We start from the raw sequence: 18,690 nt of genomic DNA on the forward strand, positions 1-18,690 counted from the left end.
TCACTGGCAAGTCCGTTCGTCCTTTGTCTACCATGAAGAGAGGCGCAGAGAGACAAATTAGCAAGGACGACAATGACGACGACATAGAGGTATGTCCTTAATTTCGCTTGCTTTTTTGACTTGACGTTGACGCGAGCAGGAAGTGGACGACCCTGGTAAGGGTTTCCAAAAGGCAGATGAGTCTGTCCTCACAAAGCGGCAGTGAGTATGCAGTAACTGTAATGAGCTATGCTTATTCTGCGACACCCAGCATACGTGCTTTGCCAAAGCGAGCCATGGCTTCAAATAAATCCTTGTCTTTCGCCGGACTCTCCAATGCACCTCTTGCACCCGCAGATTCAGTGAGTACTTAGTCAACACATTGCAAATCTTTCAATAATGTCCGTTCAGGAACCCCCTGCTTCCCCGAAATTTGGTGGTTTCTCAGGGTTTGGCTCAGGAGCTACTTCAAGTCCATTCTCATTCACCCCTTCACCCACCGCATTCGCAGCCTCAAATGTTGCACCCTCCGCGTCTGCTGCTACCAAAGGCTTTGCCTCGGTTGTACAATCAGCTACTACTGCCAATGCATCCCCGAGTGCTCCAGATGAAGATTGCGATGCAGCACTGAAATACTACAAGTCTATTCGCGGTCTTAACGTCTCCTTCTTGTCAGCAGTCCAAACAGCTGTAGACCAGGATCCATTTGTTGACATCGCAGGGCTTCTTGAGAGCTATAAGAATCTGCGCACTACCGTCCAAACCGACCTTGACAGCTCATCCAAAGCCGCTAGTCAGAAAGCATTTGCTTCTGCCCCTCCTGCGCCCGAGAAGGCTGCACCTTCAGCAACTGGATTTCCCGTACCAAAAGGCTTCTCTGGATTTAATAGCTTTGCTTCCCCATCATTACCTACTCCATCCATGAATGGAAACACGGACAAGAGCTCGGCACCTAAAAGTGTCTTCCCCTTCTCCACATCATCTTCCAGCACGAACCCCTCGGCCGCAGCTTTCAATTTCGGTGCCAAACCGAGTGAAGATACTCCTGCACCCCCTTCTCCCTTTGGCACCTCAGAAGCTCCGAAGTCAGCTTTTGCATTCGGGACTAAACCCGATGAACCCAGTTCATCAAGTCCGAGTCCATTTTCCTTCGCCCCACCACCCGCGTCTGCAACTAGCAAAGACAAGGAAGATTCAAAATTCTCATCTTCCGCCTTTGGCTCCAGTTCAAGCATTCCCAATTTCTTCGCGTCGTCCAAGGCAGCATCATCCACTTTCTCCGACTTATCCTCAAAGCCCACATCAGCATTCGGTACCTCAACATCATTATTTGGTAACAGCGCCGACTCAAGCAAGCCCTCCCTCTTCACCCCAGGCTCCTCAGACCTATTCAACAAGGTATCCGCGAAAACCGACACAGGAAACGAAGAACCTAAAACCGGAAACACCACCGGTCTATTCGGAAACCCCTCTTTCACACCAACACCCAGCACATTCGCATCTGACAAACCCACCAGTGCTTTTGGTACGTTCGGCGGAGGTTCGCCACCGAAAGGAAACGGATTTACATTTGGGAAGGTGGGAGGGAGTATTGGTAATCCAGTGGGGTTCGGGTTCGGCGTTGCGAAGCCTGCGGATGGGGCTTCGATGGCTTCGTCGAGCGCACCTGTGGATTTCAGTTTTGGTGCTCCACCAACCAAATCGACTTCTCCACCAATGGAGGTCACCAGTCGATCAGGGTCGCAACCTTCTGCTGGCGAAGAGGCCGTTCAAGACGATGCGAAGCTACTGCCGACTAGCAATCATGATGAAGAAGGCGAAGGTGAGGAAGATGAAGACACGACGTATACTGTGAAGGCGAAAGTCTTCAAGCTTTCGAAGACTTCTGACAAGTCCGAGTGGAAGGAACTTGGTGTTGGTGAGTGTTTCTTTAGTTTGTTCCACGTTCATCCATCATCTTGCTGACTTTTCTTAGGCATGTTGCGTTTGAAGAAACATAAGGAGACGGGTGCACGACGCGTACTTATGCGAAACAGCGCTACCGGGAGGATCATCATTGTTAGTCGGCATCATTTGGTAGTCGATTCATTTCTAACCCATACTTGCCTACAGAACTTCAGATTGTTTGCTTCACTAACTCCGACATTGTTGAAGACCATGGTATCCTTTGTCGGACATGACGACGGTGCCCCAGCATCCTTCCGAATCCGTGTAAAAAACCCTGAACAAGCTCAGGAGCTCAAGGACGCATTGGAGCGCGAGACAACGGCTGTCAAGGAGTCGAATTGAGGGGTTTGTTGACTTCAGTGCCTCTAATGTCGTCCATGTCTAATTTTACATACTCCCTTCGCATACCTTCGCTTATACATTGCACATTTTCCGTTTTTCTTTGCTCACAGCATCATCTAGCATAGTTGCGTGCATTTCTGACAAGGGCTCATAGTGCTTCTCTTCGAGTGGTTGAAGACTCGAACAGCCCTCCCCCTTTCCCTTCGCATTATAGTTACTTCAGACCACATCTTACACGTACGCTGCACCGTTGGAGTATGGATAAGATAGCTATTTAGCATTAAAATGACTTTGAGCGTTGTGCCATATTGAGTTGAGCACGAAAGCTTCGCTGAGGAGCATCTCGATCTCGTGGTCTCCCCAGTCCTGCGTCGGGAGGGATTGCAGGAACATGATAATACCCTGACACGTATAAGAAATGCGATCCTGAAAAAGACGAAGGTATATGTACCTGGAAGTCCATTTGCCGGAGCTTTTCGCTCCACTTGACGAGGAATGCGGAGCACACGTAAAGGTGGAACTGAGAGAATGCATCTGCCCCTTCAGCCTGGCAGATTTTGATCAATAACCGACATCCTGCGAGGGGGTAACCGGCTCACCAGATACGTGTCCCACATGCGGATCGTGTTTTTCACACTGATTTCTCGCATCAGAAGGCAGTTCATCCAGCGGAAAGCAAATTGCATGAATTCAACATTTTGCGACTCGAGGTGTGCATACAGTGGAGCTGCTGGACCATCAGCAACCATTGCGTACAGACGGCAACACACTAACCATCAATACGTGCAACAAGCTCGGCCATGCGCTTGACACTTCGGTGAATGCCAGGTTGTGCTGAGATGTAATTGTCCTGAATGCCGTCCAACAAACGTGACAGGCACCAAAACGAATCTGCCTCGACAGCATTCAAGACAGCTGTCGGGAGCAGAGAGGTATCAAACTCTTCTGGGTCAGAATCTGCGAACAATCTTAATCTTACGTGTCCATTGTAAAAAAAATTGACATGCCAATGTAAGCAGAGAGAAAAACCTGGAAAAATGGGGTAACAAGGTCATTGATGCCTTGAACGTATCCACTTGCTGGGTGTCTTATTGCCCAGACATAAAGGATTCTTTCGAGACTCTACTTGAAAGTAAACATCGGCTTGAACAATATCGTGACTACGTACACGTTGAGCGGATGCCTGCATCCACAGACGTACACCGGGTCTCGTCCGTGGGACGTCGATCTCAATTTGATGCCATATTTGTTGGTCGAGACCTTGGCGATCCCTAGCGAATGCTAACTCGACCAATGACAGATATTCTCCCCTCTTTCGTGCAAGAGTGGGAGTTCGAAGATTTGATGGCAATGGAAGGTATCCCTGACCACCGGTGTCAGAAAGAACAAGACACAAGAGAGATGACTCACAAGAAGAATCGGCCAGACAACAGGTCTTAGATCGTTGGGAGTACCTGCCCAAGCTAATTTACGTAATTCGCCTGTTTATGAAACTTCAGGTGCGTGATCAGTGAAAGCCTACGAGAGCGCGCACTCATGTTAACATCATCTTTGCTAAGACAATCAATGAATTTAAGTCGTCGATTTGTGCGAATTGAACTCTCCCGCAAGAGTTTCTCAGCATCACTCGATCGTGGGGAATGACCCATCATCCTATGATGGGTTCTCGGTTCTGGCGATGGTCGAGGAGAACGGAGAAACCTGTGAAATGGATCTACATGTCTGTTAGATATGCAAAGCAACTCTGGATGTATGTCAGTACCGTTCACAAGCTCGATAGCGTCAAATTTGATGGAGCCCTGGTCTGGTTTAGCTTTGGTGCGAGTGCCAGTAGTCTGCTCCACTTCCGACTCGAAATCGCCTACGACTATATCGCTGTCGACATCTGCATCGCCATTTGGATCGATATCTTTTGATATCTTGCCACCTAAAGCGTCCTGTGAAGCGCTAGATTTTCTAACCATTGTCCATCCACCCTTTGCTGGTTGAACGGTATCTGCATTTGAAGGGCTGGGCGCATTGAGGTGAGTGTATGAAAATGATATATTGGAGGAAGATGAGTTGTTAGAGGCTCGAGGGACTGGTTTCGGCGCTGTTATCGGAGATGGCTGGCGTCTAAATGATGGGGAAGGAGAAGGTCGCCATGAATTTGAGATTGTGGACTGGCGAGGTGATTCTGAGTCTGATCCACTATCCCAAACATCGTCTTCTCCCCAGTCTGTGTTGGCTCTTGCATTGAAAGACGAGTGCAAGCCAATATGCGGTCGTGCTGGCGGGGGCTTCGCCGCCATTGTGAACGGCGCGCCAGGGATATCTAAACTATCACACCCATATACATGGTTAACTATACATTGGATTATGTAATCGACGCATGAATTTAATGCGACACGTTCATTGAATATTCCCTCTTGCTACTCATTTGCAGTGTCTACAATGTCTTCAGAAGATAAAGACTTCAAAGGACGGTGTATGTACTGCAACACTGACGTTGGTCGCGACAAGGTCAAGACATGTGGTCGCTGCCGGTAAGTAGAACTCGCGGAGGAGCCGCTCAACTTCCCCAGCGTTGCTTATAATATTAGCTAATTCTGGCTTTTGCAGACTGGTACGTTACTGCTCGAAGGAATGCCAGGTCGCGTCGTGGAAGACCCACAAGCTACGATGCAACCCAAATTTACGCGAGAGCCTTGCCAGTGACCCTGCTAGCAATGCTTTAAACACCGCTCTTTCCAAATGGATCAATAATTGGAGGGACGAACTGCACAACTGGGCTATGTGGGCAATGGATCTTCCAAACAGTCCACCAGATCGACTTGCGACCCACTGGTCAGTTGATCATATCCGACCCCAGGTCAGCAGCTAAATCCAGCTCATTCAGTTTTGTAATCGAAATTGAGCGTCGACCGAATCCCCCGAGCGCCTCCCAGTTCTTCCGAGTGAGTACTCCCAGTTGATATATTTAATACGTCTGAAATCCCACAGATGCACGGAGGAGGTGTCGAGACTCGAGCAAGTTTTATAGCCCGTTTGGAAGAAATCAACGAGGCCAACGAGGAGACCGTTGCATGTGTCAATGAACACCGAGGTACCGACACCGCTCAAATCATCATCCTCTGTGAAGATTTGATTCGATTTTTGTGGTTTTCTCTCCGCGACGGCGGTGCATCCTTGCGGAGCCGTGATCCTGCCGTGTCCAAGGCGCTTGCGGAGAACTGGCAAGAAGGCATGATTGGCGCAATCGAAACCGGTCGTCGTGAGTTTAAGAGCCTTGCCCCCGATTGTTTCTGATTGTGCCACAGCCGGGGATTCCAAGGATCATTTAAGGAGAGCCGCAATTAAGGTCATTGGACCACCTCCTGTATGAGTCATGTCACCAGTGACCATACGACAGACAGTTCATTTCGATTACCGCACTTCTATGGAATATTTTCATACATATATCGTGTATCATACTAGAATTCGCTATCCGCACCACAGGCAATAAGTAGTTTTGTAACAGACGATGACGCGCTCACATGACCTGCCAGAGAATTCAACTTGAGCCCAATGATGGACTCGGACGACAGCGACATAGTGTATATTTATTACCCAGATATCAGTTCTCTGACTTCGCCGGATCGTGCTAGTACTGATCGCTCTGTTATCAACTTCCTTTGCACACCTCATAATATTGCTTTGCTATGATCCTACAATGATCGAGTGCTATCGACTATGGTTACAAGTTACAACTAAATTACAAACGGTAAGTAAGCATCCCGGGGTGCCAGTAAGTAGTTGGAGCGAAACCGACCGCCCTTGTCCCACTTGCAAGACTATTATGACTGGGGTGCCAGTAGTAGCTGGAGCGCTCAGCCCCTTTGGTCCGGTGGGTTAAACTTCTTCTTGCGTTGACCGTCCGAATGAGTCGGTTCTCATCTCATCGAGTCTTGGAGGGGTGGCGAACACAAGACCCGATGTTAATGCATGATCTCTGTTTCTCTGTTCGTCGGCGGCTCTTACGTGTAGTATGACACGAGATGCGAAAATAGAATAACAAATCCGGGTAGGCCTTGTAGAGCGAGAATTGAATTTTATGTCGTGTAGAATGAGACGGAGCATACATTGAAAAAACACTTGAGATAACCGCCTGGTGCGTATAAGCATGTATGGCAGCAATGGGGTTTTTGAGTGGATGCTCACTGGTAGTGGAAAGGCGACTACTCCATCGAAGACAAGGAGAGCTGCGCAGTCCATTTACTCGACGTGACGTCGGCATGTTGATGAAAATTCTTACCGAACATCATGATATAGGACACAACGCCTACTAGAGTTGAGATCTCACCTCACCGTGCGACGATGCGCGATCGAACTCACCATCTTGTAACATGACTTTTGACAAAAATGGGAAGCCGTGTTCGTCTCTAGCTGGAATACTTGGTAATCAGTATGTGTTAAAGATGAATAATTGGATCGTGTTACCCATGCGGTAGGCTTTCAGCAGTATCAATACAAGATATACTGATAGAACCATGTTAAGTCAGAAATTAAGAAAATAACCACCACGCACTGGTCTCTGTAAACAGAAGCAGACCAGAATTGATGTAAAGCATCTTGCTTGAAGTCAAAACAAAACAGCCCCCTAAAGTATAGCCCTGATAATCCACATATTAGAATATATTACTCGGCGTATAAGCTTGTGGACATTTCAATCTCGCCGACTCACACGTCAAAGAGTTGGCAAAACTACCTGTGCCGTACAGCGATACAATAGATGTAAGAGCTGCCTCGACAAACAGAGCAAGCCCGAGGGTTTTGTTTCTTTCCCAAAGTGCCCACGTCCGAATCATCAATATGGCTGGTTAGGCGAAATAAAATTCAACGACATCTTCGTAGCATTGCTGACACAACATCACCTACTCTGAGATATGGTCATTCCGATGTTATACATCCCTGCGACGTGTATATAAGCAACTTGTGGTGGTGGAAACTGGGTCGTAGTCCAGTCACTCACAACATTGCGTTGCTAGAGCGGTGCGACATGATTCAATGCTCGGATCCACCAAGAAAAAATCTGAATTGCGACAGTACTTCAGCTTAAATCAGAACATGGGATGGAAATTCGAAGCTCACGGTACAGCAACATGATTGTTGTATCGGCGAAGGGCATGTACCGCGAGGACAAGTACATCCATTCCATTACACCCCAACGGCGAGACCACACATGAGTCAATTCAGAGTCGATGTTCAAAAGCCAATCATAGATCTGGCTTGGGCGATCAACGAGTGTGTCCCATCATCTTCCATGACATACCAAGATAATTGGCCCTATCACTTTGACGTGATAATTGATGTCAGTACTGGTGAACGGCGAGTGCTGATGCAAAGAATGGCTTACTAAAAAGATACTGATGATCACGGAGATCATTCATCACTGATCAGCAATCACGAGCTTGTGAAAGTTTGTTCCACGTACTTTGAAACGCTGTTGGTCGTCGATTGCAGTTGCTAATACAGAAGCTGGTAAAGTGGAAATTGATGTAGCCATTGCAGTACGGTAGAATCTCTCGAAGGTGGAGCGTCGCATAGATGCATGGTAAGGCAGCCCAGCTATGTAGGTTCTTGAGACGAATAAGTTCTAAGTTAGGAGCGACCTGCAATTTGGGTCAGTGCTGACGGCACAACCGGCGAAACTGGTGACAGAATGACCGATTGGTTCTGTTGATACACTTTTAGGTTCATGCAGAAGCATCCGTGAACTTTAAATTCTGGAAATACAAATGGCAAGGCCTCATTTTAGCCCATTCCATCCATCGATGCAATGGGCTGGACGATGAACTTCGGATAAGCACTCGGCATTAAGATAAGTTGGGGGAGAAACACTTTTGACCGGTCGAGCACACGTTACCTTACCCGAGGTTAACCTTGACCTCTAAGCTCAATACTAAGGAACACCTATCTTTAATTCCTTCGATTGGTCTGGCTAGGGGAGACTAATATCCAAATTCTCTTTCGATCGAGAGCATCTGAACCACTCGGCAAGATTTAACTGCAACGCCGAAAAGCTGAGACTGGGAGCAAGCTGCCGTGAGTGAAGTTCATATCGGTAGCGCGGATGATCGATGATGGTGTCCCTCCTCTTTGCCCATCTAGACAAGATGCGCCGCGCGTCGGAAGAAGTGGCCAAGCAGCGCGAGAACTTGTACAGCTCGGGGTAGCTGGTGATGGAGAGACGACGATGATCGATGATCGACATAGAGGCGCTTACGAAGGAGCTTTGGGGTGGATTGTGTGGTCTTGCTTCCGAAGAGGTAAATGTAATTAGTACGTATATGCCACTATTGCTCATCCAGAGCCACGAACCTTCAAGTAGAAATAAGATTTGACAGAAGAACATTTCCCTCCCTGATTCGATAACATGTGCTCTCGCAACGCACCAGTCCTTAGCTAGCAGCTTTCCGATGTTGAAGGAAATACGGTAATCATAACACCGGGTTTTCCCTATCTGTATGAGAATGTCAAGAAGATTGAAGCATATAAAACACTCAGAGATCAGGTAAGTGCTTAGTGTATGGATCATTAGAGTTTTGGGACGACCCCCGTGACCAGTATGTGCCTGTAAGTCGTTATATGACGCGTTAGAAAATATCGAAGTGTCCCTCATTCCGTGGCAAGGTGTGCGATGCAAAGACTATAGATTGTTCGACAATTCCCAAGGTCAAAGCGTGATACGCCCAAGCCTACGTACGAAATTGAATCCCCCGGACAAAACCCACTACTGAGGTAGTCAAGTGCATGAGCTACAACAAAGATCACAAGGACGAACCGTACGCACCAAAACTCCGCAGAATTGCAAGACGATCGAAAGCCAGCTACTTCGCAGCAGCTGCTCGCTTCAAGAAATCTTCCTCCTCCCATCCATAGTAATCTTTCAACTTCTTACCGAATTCCTTTAACATCATGAGATATAGAGTGGGATCAGAATGAGCTGTAGAGACGAAGATCAGAAAGGGGATTGAGCTAGCGAGATTATACATACACTTGTGGAATGCGATAGACTGTAGGAAGCTCAGCATTACGGTAGTTCCTAATATACTAAAACGTAGACACAAATCACCTTGAGGAAGTTCTCCCACTTCATCGCTCCCCGTTTCTCGTCATTACCAGCGCGAAGCAGCTGATGCATGTATCCAGTCGTCTTCTTACCCAACTTCGAGAACCAGGTATGCTTCTTGTTCGCGGTATCCTTCTCTACCTCTTTGTCCCTGGTCAAAAACCCGCGGTTGAAGATGCTTGCATGGTCAGGACGAGGTTTGATCTTCTCGTTCTGAAAAACCTCCTGTCGGTAAGAGTGACTAGAATGAGCCGTAGTCTGTTCTGGCAGCGGTAGTCGACATATTGAGAAGGGTTGTGCGGTACGAACTGTTCAGCCTTCTTGGCGAGGTTTGCCTTTAAAGCAGCGGGGGAGACGCGACGCGCGGTGCAAAGATAAAAAAAAGATTGATATTCATCGCGAGCTGAATTCAAATTCCACTAATCCGTATATTTGATTTTATATGTGACCATTGCCATCGATAATCGTTTGATCAAAGTACTACCAGATGATGCTGCCCTTTACGCGTACGACTCTTACACGATGTCGGCTCGAAACTATTAACGCCATGGGTAAAGAGATGAAAGGTTATTTCGTGGGCCCGATGCCAGTCGGGGAATTTCTCGAGGAGTTCCTCCCGACTTCTCAAATACCCGATTATGACCCTTCGTCCTTCAATTCAGCCCTCGCTGCTGGCGCATTCAGCGATGTTCTCTCTGTTAAAAATGAGGAGTGTGCTTACACACCCTTTGTGAGTATACCCCCCGTACATACGATAGTGAGATTATTGACAGCCTAACTCCAGATTGACGCCATCAAACCTTTCGCTCCTCAATTGTCGTTTGCCGACACTCATAATCACGCGGACACGCAGAACTGCTCGAAAATAAATTCGGCAGTATTCAACATCAAGCCAGACATCTGCGTGTATCCCGATGGATATGAACCTTCATCGCACAACTGCGATATTTCCGCAACAGAAATCATTATTGAATTCAAATGGTCATACTCCCACGACGCATTCTGCGAACCTTCTGGAGCTGATAGTGTTATATCCCAGACAGAGAAGGGTATGGACACATTGGGACAACTAACGAGCTATACTGCAGCTCAGCTTGGCACCCAATTCCGTACTCATGCATTCTCTGTCCTGATTGTGCGTGATCGCGCTCGCATCATCAGATGGGATAGGGAGGGAGCTATTGTCACCAGTGCCATCAATTACAATAATGAGCCAGGCTTGGCTGACTTCTTTCATCGTTATGCACGGACATCACCTGAAATGCGTGGTGTCGATACTTCTGTAACGCTTGCTAGTGACAAGCAGGCTGACCTCGCAAGGTCACAGCTCAATATTCCCAGTACCACTCGCATGTTCAAAGTCGAAGTCCCTAATGTCGAGGGCTCTGGCTCGCTCACATTGATCATTCCCCAACCCATTACCAAACCTCATTTGCCTGTTGGCCGCTGGACACGCACGTGTCCTGCATTTGACCTTGTCAACAAGAAGCTCGTAATGTTCAAGGACTCTTGGCGGGTATCATTACCCGATGTCTTACCAGAAGGCGAGACTTACAAATTATTGAAGTCGCATAAGGTTTCTAATATCGCAAACTGCATTGCATATCATGATGTACCCCCCTCTATCCCTCAGCAATCCACTCAAACTGCTAAGTTCGGACATGCTGAATGGGCAAGTCCCCACTTACCTCTCACTCCACACACTCTTCACCGTCTGGTTCTCGATATTGTGGGCAAACAATTGACTGACTTTGAGAGTTCTCGTCAATTTATTCTATCCGTGCGTGATGCACTGATCGGTACATATTTTTTCAACTTCACGTGACATATCTTATTCATGATCTACCAATGCAGCTCACAAGGACGCATTTGAACTTGCAAATGTGTTACATCAAGACCTTAGTGTTGGAAATGTCGTCATCTACAAAGGGAAGGGCTACCTTATTGATTGGGACCTAGCAAAGCTAGTCAACATTCAGGGTCCCCAACAAACAACATGCACGGTATATTCATTCCATGCGCAAACTTTATATCTTGTACTAATTTTGTTGTTACCAAGGGTACTTGGCAATTTATGTCTGCCTACCTCGTCGAGCATAGCTATGCCATACACACGGTCAAGGATGACCTCGAGTCCAGTTTTTATGTCATTCTGTGGACAGCTCTTATGTACAAGGAGACCTACATAGACATTGTCCACCGGACAAAACTCATAACACAGGTCTTCGAAACCGATCCTGGATCATCCTCAAAAGCGCATTGGCTCATCGGGAGAACCAACCTTCCGCATGTGTTGTTTGTCGACTGCAAACCACTCGACAATCTCATCCACACACTTGCCGAGTTTTTCTCGCATCGGTACACGCAGATCTCCGACCATCAGCAGGTGGTATTTAACAACTTCCAGCTTGCATTTGAGCAACCGATGACAGAAGGCTCTGTCGTAACAGAGCAAATGTTGAAGGCTGCACATGCATTCATGGCGGACTCCCCTGTTTATAAGAAGGAGATGGGTATGAAGGTCCTGCACTCGCACGATGCTGTCATAGGCATTTTCAACAGGCACCTTGATTTATCCGGTTGGCCTGTCCAAGACACTGCCGTGCTGCGAAAAACCCTGCAGGAGGAGAAGTACGGGCCAGCCCTATTGGTCACGAAGTCTCAGTCGCTATTCGCCTCAGGGGTAGAAGTCACCTCTTTCCCACAACGATTTAACGATTAGCCCTCCCACACTGACGTGCGATGCAAAAGACAATATAGCTCCTCGACAATACATTATTTCGTAGTACCAGTACATGTGACCGTCGCGATATGAAGTTCCAAGAACCAAGTGAGATCGTTCCCAACTGTGATGTGTCAAGTGCATGAGCTACAACAAGGGTACCAAGGACTGTCTGTACATACTAAAAATCCGACGGATGGTCTGAGCAAGACGATCAAAAACCGACTACTCTACAGCAGCAGCTCGCTTCAGGAAATCTTCCTCTTCCCATCCATAGTAATCTTTCAACTTCTTACCGAACTCCTTTAGCATCACGGGATATAGAGTGGGATCTGGATGAGCTGTAGAAACGAAGATCAGAAAGGGGTCCGAGCTAGCGAGATCGTACATACGTTTGTGGAATGTAATGGACTGTGTAGGAAGCTCATCATTATGGTCCTCGAGTTCCTAATATACTGAAGACATACCCTGTCTCCCGTGTTAGGCGGATCGAATCGCACTGATGACCCAGCGGTACTGGGATCATATTCGAAGCCCATGTCGCGCATAACCTGTGAACAAGAATTAATATTCCCCCAGTCAAGACTAGCGTAGACGCAAAGCACCTTGAGGAAATTCTCCCACTTCATCGCTCCTCGTTTCTCATCGTCACCAGCGCGAAGCAGCTGATGCATGTATCCAGTCGTCTTCTTACCCAACTTCGAGAACCAGGTGTGCTTCTTGTTCACAGTATCATTATCTTCCTCTTTATCCTTGGATTTTTCTTTGCCCTTGGTCAAAAATCCGCGGTTGAAGATGCTTGCGTGATCAGGACGAGATTTGATCTTCTCTTTCTGAGAAATCTCTTGCAGGAAAGAGTGACCAGAATGAGCCGTAGTCTGTTCCGTCAGCGGCAAGGAAGCAGACGACATGTTGAGGGTTGTTGCCGAGCTGTTCAAGCTAGCCTTCCTGGCAGGGCTTGCCTTTGAAGGGCTAGTAGGGGGAGACGTGATACGCGCTGGAGACATCACAGGAGATGCGGGGGCATCTTCAGGAAGGACAGGGAGATCCGTGTCGGTCTTCTTCTTTTTGGGCTTCTTCTTCTTTTTCTTCTTACCAGCAGAGGTAGCGTCAACATCGACGTCATCCTCATCGTCGACTTCTTCAACTGTCGTGCGAGTATCTTTAGGTTGTGAAGAAGAAGCTCCTGCGTAGATTCACAGGAAGAAATCAGGTTCAAATAAACAGCGCAGTATGGACGAACACAAACCAGCAGCTTGTGGCGCCTTGCCCCCGAGCACCCTAGGCACACGTTTTTTCCGAGGAGCTGGAAGGGGTTTAAGAGGAGGTAGCTCGTCATCTGGAATACCGGACAAATCGATCTTGAGAGCTGGAGCTGGCTTTGGCTTGGCGGCGGGCTTGGCTGTGAAAAGGCCCTTGCGGGGTTCAGCGCGCGTCGCGGAACTCAGCTTCGCGCTAGACGAAAACATGCGACCTGTATTCCGAGGCCACTGTAAGCGAACGATCTGCCATAGGAACTAGGAACTCAACCTCTTAACGAGCCAAGGAGCTTTAAGAAGGGATTGCCCTTCCTCTCCTCAGCCATTGCCTCGAACTCCGGCACTTCCGTCTTCGCATCGAAAAATTCGGGGATCGCCATTGCCGTGTCCATAGCCTCTCGCAACATGTTGCGATATTGCTCATCTTCATCAGAGTCATACTCAGATTCCGTCTCGTATTCATCACTATCATCATCTTCATCCCCGAAGTTCTGGTCAGAGTCGAGCATATCGTCGTCGCTTTCATCAGAGGAGTCGGAGACAGACTGGAGCTCGGGCATGGAGCCATCACTGTCATCGTCTTCACGACCATCGGTAATGGCGAGCATCTTCTTCGATGGTCGCTTTGGTCCTTTCTTTCCGCCTTTGCTCTTCACTGGTATCATACCCAAAGAATCCCCTTCTGAATCGGAATCGTGACCTGCAAGGTGAGGGACATAGAATGCACTCCACTGCGGTGTACGGCGGAGGGCTTCATCAAGTTGCCAAAGAGTATCTATGGACATGTTAGAAACGTTCTTGTAATTCTAGAATTTATGTCAGGGTGGAAGAACTAATGAAAAATTACTGCAGAACGAACCACATCGACATGTTTCCACATGTCTTTGAGGACTGTCCCGTCTTCAGTGCGGTGAAGCGGGAAGACAAGGTCCTTGAAGTTGGCGTAGTTATTGGATGCTTGCTGGGAATATATCTGCGCATCAAGCCATTGCTCATACTGCTCGGGCATCTTGCGAGGTGTTCGCTTCATCTTCTCACCCTGCGATCCTAATAAAGGACTATCAAGAAACTCCTGAAGTTCTAACACGACCTAAGGATGCCGATGATCAGCTAAGGAGACCCCATGGAAAACTTGTAGCTCTACGACATACAGATAATTCGCCGACGGAATCCCACATAGTCTGGGGGAAACGTTTTGCCTCTCTCGGGGACTCATCAACTGCATCGTGCAGGATGTGGTACAAAATCCTCTTCGGATAGGGCTGCTTGGGGAAGCATAGCTCAATGATGATGGAGTCTAAGAAAGACTTGCATGCATCCTTGAGACCAGCCCAATCAAAGGCCATCTCGGGTTCACCCGGATCGGTGCTCTCAACTGCCTTGAAGTAACGGGCATAGTGGGCTGTCCTATAATTAGACCGGGTGATGCACAAACTTGACAAGATGTTGCCGTACGCGTAGTAGTGGCAAGCACGGAGAATTTCTTTTGACCGAGATCAACTAGGTTAGAGACCAAATCACAAACGATAAGATAACGAGATAATAAACCCTGATCCTTTTGCAGCTGGATGTGAGCCGTTGCATCATCGAGGCCAGACTTCTCAAGCGCTCGCAAAGAGTCAAGGACAATCTTCCATGCTGAAGCAACCATGTACGTATTATGAATCCTAGCCGATATAAGATAATCGCCTGTTGAAATTTGGAAATAGAACAGCATACCTGATTGCGATGATGGACGCCACATAGGAGGGATCTGATCGTACCTCCCTCCCGTTCTTGGTCGTTCCATATGGTGTACGAGCATTGAGTTCCTCGGTAATCTTACGGTGAAAAGTTTCTGGGTCCTGCAAATTGGTGATATCGTCCAAATACGCTAGAAGACATGAGACGAGCGTATAACTTGGGCATGTGATTATATACCATTGAACTGAGAATCTGCGATCTTGATGCACTTTGAAAGTTTCAGAGGCGACATCACGGCTGTGCGTGCGCGCTCATTGACAAGGTCCTCTGTCATTTTACCACGAATGAGCCGATCATGTGGTCAATCGACAAGATGAAGAACTGACCTGCGAGTAGATCAAGTTTCTCCCTGCCGCTCATTTTGCTTGAAAGCATAACCTCCCCAGTGCCCCGTGCTCCAAATTTACCATTTCGCAAAACTATGGCTCGAGATGTGGTAGGTTTGAGACCATTTTCATCCCGTTTACCACCATGTTTTGAGACTTGAACATGGCGCGGACCTACAGGCACGAGATCTCTCGAGGTGGAAAGAACAGGTGGCGCTTTCGCAGGTTTTTTCTTGGACGCCATGGAAGATAGATGCTAAGGGCGTCCTTACTGAATCCGTGAGAATATCGGCTTTGCCTTTGTTGACAGCACTGGAATTTCTCCACTCGGAGTCGTACAACTGTCGCCGACATACTTACTTCAATACCTCCTGACCATCTTCGGAGACGACATCCTCTTCCTCACGGCGTAGGTTCCTGGCTTGCAGGGAATTTAATTTGAGAAGCGCTGAAACGGCTTCGTCGCGAAGAGCTAACTGTAACAAGTTTGATCGGCATAATGCCATGTCCAATCAACGTCCAATAGGACTTTGTTTATATCATTGTTCTGGGTTTTCAGGTACTTACCTGCGGCACCTGCCAATTACAATCACTAAAGATAGTTTCACCCACCTTTAGTAAACGCTGATGCTGACTCCACGGTGCAGGCAGCAATTGTTTACGAATGATGGGTACATCTTCACCACTCTCATTCACCCTGTACAACCGCCGTCGATTTAGTCGCACATACCTCCTGTATCATCTTCGGGGACGATATCCTCTTCCTCAGTGACGGCCCGGGTGCCTTGCTCGCAGAGAATATCGCTCAAGAAGCGCTGTTCGTCGCGAAGAGATCGCAACAAGTGATGGGTAACGTGTCCAATAGGACTTTGTTTATTGCATTACTATGGGCGTCGTCCCGTGACAACTAAGGGACTCTGCTCGATTGGCAGTTTCAGGTAAGTGCTTACCTGTCACCAAACATAGATTGGTTCTTCGTAAACGCTGATACTGCCTCTGGCAGATCAACACGGCTGCCCGGAAGTGGCGGTACTGCACGTTACTTATCTGACATTCGGCAGTGTCTGGCTGCGTTGCATGCGGCGAGGGGAAGAACATTAATAGTGCAGTGCATGAGGTTGCAGACGGCCGCCTGCATTTCAATCACTTTGAGAACTCTCTGGTGTCCCGGGATATCCACCAATATCCCACCGCCTTTGACAGTTTTCCCATACAATATATCCTTCCGCTTCATACCTAGAGACCCTTGCGACTTGCAGCTCTTTTGCAATGACGCTGTCCTTACGCTTCAATGCACTTTATGAATTCACGTAATTCGCTTAATTAGTACAATGAGCTCGTCTGAAGAAATGTCGAGTTCCCGATCGCTTCCCGGACCGTTTATGTAATACTCGAACAATGCACTCCCGATTTGTAAAAATAGAAGTCAGAGATTACCTTAGTGACACCAGGTGACACCATGCAGTGAGGTAGCAGTGTCAAGCGCGTCGTGCCCATTTCCCACTTGCCTCCCAAGTGTATCGTATTCTATAAAGTCACCATCCATCTGTATCGCTAGCCTATTGTTTCTCTCCCAACTTTCTTTTCTTTCGTTAAGGTTGAGCTGGTCTCTTCCTTGTGCTCTATTTGCACGTTTACATTCGCTTTCTTTCGACAAACCCTCTTTGTTTTTTTGAGACGACTCTGAGCAGCGCTCGATTCCACTCGTTCCACCCCCTTTCTCGACCGCCGACATTCTTACCTCTTCAACCAATGGGAAAGCTCATCTGGCATGAACTAAGTCGCTACATCTCCCTCACAGCGAGTGTCTGTACGTTGCATCCTTTTATTTACGCAAACCATCTTACCTGACTATCACCATGTTGATAGATGCAGTATGGGCTAGCTTCTGGGGGTTTTTCTTTCGCAAGTTCTTTTGGGACTTCATTGGTGGCACCCTACGCGCTCCCGGTGGTCTGCAGTGAGTGTCGGACGACTTTGTGCGCTGACTTATATTTATGTTCTGCTGCATAGACCATCTCCCAAGGTTGCTATATTTATCACGGTTATTGTTAAACATCCTATTGTGCAGATAGCCACAATGGCCCTCGGATTTATCATGATCACCCTGGAATATCCCCTACCCGTCCTGAAGGGAACTGCCATACACAGGAGCATCATTCTTAGAGTGGTGTTACTGACAATACAAGCATCCGGAACGGTGCTTTTCTACCAAGTAAGATTTATATGTCTTTCACTGACAGACTGCTCATGAAACACAAAAGGGGACAAATGCGGCATTGTGGTCATTGATTGCCGTAATGTTTTATATCCGTGCATTAATGTTGAGAGAGAAAATGGAGGAAGGAAAAAGAAATACAGGCCCAGTGGAGCAGGCATAACTTGTGCGTTTACACACGCGATCCCCAAGTTTTGAACGATAGACTGTCGGTCTGCGACTGCAGTGTACTTGTTTCCCTTTTCAATATCTTTTGCTCCTTGTTGTACATGTACAGTACTTACCAGTGTATCAAGATATCAAGAACGTTGGGTTTCGAACAAGAAATGATTACACTGTAAACCTATGTGAGCACAATCAAATACTGACCGTGGTGCAACCGTGATGTACATGTAATGCTAATTGTCAATAGCCAATGCATGTTCAAAGTGGATGAAACGAAAACACTATTTCAGTTCGGATAGTATCGGGCAGACAGCAGATCGATAATAGTTGATGCGTGCCAGCTCAGTCATGAACAGCTGTTGGCATTGACTGGGCTGACCGCAAAAGTCAGCCATATTAGTATTACTCGAAGCCTGGAAGCCTAGTGACCTAGTCCATAAGGGCATACCTCATCGGAATGGTCACGAATCCGGGGCCTAGGGGGACGTGGCTAGTAATACTCAACCGTTCAGTCTGAGGCCTTGGAACTCTGAGTCTGACGTGCGGGGCACATCCTGGAAAATGCAGAGTCCGCGCTCAATGCTCGCAGTTACACTCCTGACCATTCCGCCTATGAGTTTGACATAGAGGTTGCATGATCACAAGTCTAGCTCGCAGTGCTAGCATCGCAGTAAAACACATCTCTAAAAGTCTAAAGAAGAGTAGCGTGAACGATGAACGATTTCAAATCCACGTGCGTGGCTCTTAGGTAAGCTACCGCCTCGAAGTTCTGAGTCAGCAGTGGTCACTGGTCACAGCACAATTTGCTTTGTAGAAACGCCGTACTGAGATTTGACGAGGTGAAGAGAGTGCAAAATACTGTGGAATGAGTGAGTTAGTGTGACGCGACAGATTTTGCA

The 18,690-nt window shown here is 47.7% G+C and overlaps 8 protein-coding genes across 8 annotated transcripts; 4 read left to right on the top strand and 4 right to left on the bottom strand.

The window, feature by feature from the left end:
- Positions 1–32: 32 nt before the first annotated feature.
- Positions 33–2,268, top strand: EDB91DRAFT_1252135 (uncharacterized protein; the record flags this gene model as incomplete). Its single annotated transcript, XM_041323467.1, has 6 exons — positions 33–89; positions 140–201; positions 251–341; positions 391–1,897; positions 1,955–2,037; positions 2,092–2,268. The coding sequence occupies 6 exons, from the start codon at positions 33–35 to the stop codon at positions 2,266–2,268; spliced, it is 1,977 nt and encodes a 658-aa protein (XP_041173532.1).
- A 58-nt stretch (positions 2,269–2,326) lies between these two features.
- Positions 2,327–4,559, bottom strand: EDB91DRAFT_1305789 (rab-GTPase-TBC domain-containing protein; the record flags this gene model as incomplete). Its single annotated transcript, XM_041325043.1, has 9 exons — positions 2,327–2,670; positions 2,720–2,815; positions 2,868–2,995; positions 3,043–3,225; positions 3,276–3,390; positions 3,437–3,631; positions 3,679–3,749; positions 3,803–3,982; positions 4,031–4,559. The coding sequence occupies 9 exons, from the start codon at positions 4,557–4,559 to the stop codon at positions 2,539–2,541; spliced, it is 1,629 nt and encodes a 542-aa protein (XP_041173533.1). The 3' UTR covers positions 2,327–2,538.
- Positions 4,560–4,701: 142 nt separating this feature from the next.
- Positions 4,702–5,632, top strand: EDB91DRAFT_1252137 (uncharacterized protein; the record flags this gene model as incomplete). Its single annotated transcript, XM_041323468.1, has 5 exons — positions 4,702–4,793; positions 4,870–5,094; positions 5,147–5,204; positions 5,251–5,521; positions 5,568–5,632. The coding sequence occupies 5 exons, from the start codon at positions 4,702–4,704 to the stop codon at positions 5,630–5,632; spliced, it is 711 nt and encodes a 236-aa protein (XP_041173534.1).
- A 1,056-nt stretch (positions 5,633–6,688) lies between these two features.
- On the bottom strand, positions 6,689–7,792 carry EDB91DRAFT_1085045 (uncharacterized protein; the record flags this gene model as incomplete). The annotated part of the gene is made up of 8 exons (XM_041315840.1): positions 6,689–6,765; positions 6,815–6,886; positions 6,971–7,102; positions 7,165–7,197; positions 7,259–7,318; positions 7,378–7,510; positions 7,559–7,621; positions 7,721–7,792. 8 exons carry the CDS (start codon positions 7,790–7,792, stop codon positions 6,689–6,691), a joined length of 642 nt encoding a protein of 213 aa, XP_041173535.1.
- Positions 7,793–9,116: 1,324 nt separating this feature from the next.
- On the bottom strand, positions 9,117–9,641 carry EDB91DRAFT_1252138 (uncharacterized protein; the record flags this gene model as incomplete). Its single annotated transcript, XM_041323469.1, has 4 exons — positions 9,117–9,232; positions 9,284–9,302; positions 9,362–9,536; positions 9,601–9,641. 4 exons carry the CDS (start codon positions 9,639–9,641, stop codon positions 9,117–9,119), a joined length of 351 nt encoding a protein of 116 aa, XP_041173536.1.
- A 264-nt stretch (positions 9,642–9,905) lies between these two features.
- Positions 9,906–12,080, top strand: EDB91DRAFT_1085047 (uncharacterized protein; the record flags this gene model as incomplete). The annotated part of the gene is made up of 4 exons (XM_041315841.1): positions 9,906–10,088; positions 10,143–11,157; positions 11,213–11,361; positions 11,418–12,080. 4 exons carry the CDS (start codon positions 9,906–9,908, stop codon positions 12,078–12,080), a joined length of 2,010 nt encoding a protein of 669 aa, XP_041173537.1.
- A 225-nt stretch (positions 12,081–12,305) lies between these two features.
- EDB91DRAFT_1058741 (uncharacterized protein) lies at positions 12,306–15,652 on the bottom strand (the record flags this gene model as incomplete). Its single annotated transcript, XM_041314182.1, has 12 exons — positions 12,306–12,421; positions 12,473–12,491; positions 12,548–12,631; positions 12,686–13,266; positions 13,330–13,554; positions 13,611–14,145; positions 14,199–14,429; positions 14,491–14,741; positions 14,795–15,006; positions 15,059–15,212; positions 15,260–15,349; positions 15,409–15,652. 12 exons carry the CDS (start codon positions 15,650–15,652, stop codon positions 12,306–12,308), a joined length of 2,742 nt encoding a protein of 913 aa, XP_041173538.1.
- A 1,181-nt stretch (positions 15,653–16,833) lies between these two features.
- Positions 16,834–17,962, top strand: EDB91DRAFT_1154310 (uncharacterized protein). The gene is made up of 4 exons (XM_041319546.1): positions 16,834–17,218; positions 17,278–17,368; positions 17,422–17,623; positions 17,673–17,962. The coding sequence occupies exons 1-4, from the start codon at positions 17,161–17,163 to the stop codon at positions 17,787–17,789; spliced, it is 468 nt and encodes a 155-aa protein (XP_041173539.1). The 5' UTR covers positions 16,834–17,160; the 3' UTR covers positions 17,790–17,962.
- The last annotated feature ends 728 nt before the right edge of the window (positions 17,963–18,690 follow it).

Source organism: Suillus paluster (assembly GCF_016628075.1).
Source record: "Suillus paluster strain FC165 chromosome Unknown EDB91scaffold_63, whole genome shotgun sequence".
Taxonomy (NCBI): Eukaryota; Fungi; Basidiomycota; class Agaricomycetes; order Boletales; family Suillaceae; genus Suillus; species Suillus paluster.

Bases quoted from the DNA above. Each gene is read 5' to 3' on its own strand.
- EDB91DRAFT_1154310 (XM_041319546.1), top strand. From the start codon at position 17,161: ATGGGAAAGCTCATCTGGCATGAACTAAGTCGCTACATCTCCCTCACA. The intron at 17,219-17,277 runs GTACGTTGCATC...CCATGTTGATAG, and splicing joins CTCCCTCACAGCGAGTGTCT to ATGCAGTATGGGCTAGCTTC. The intron at 17,369-17,421 runs GTGAGTGTCGGA...TCTGCTGCATAG, and splicing joins CGCGCTCCCGGTGGTCTGCA to ACCATCTCCCAAGGTTGCTA.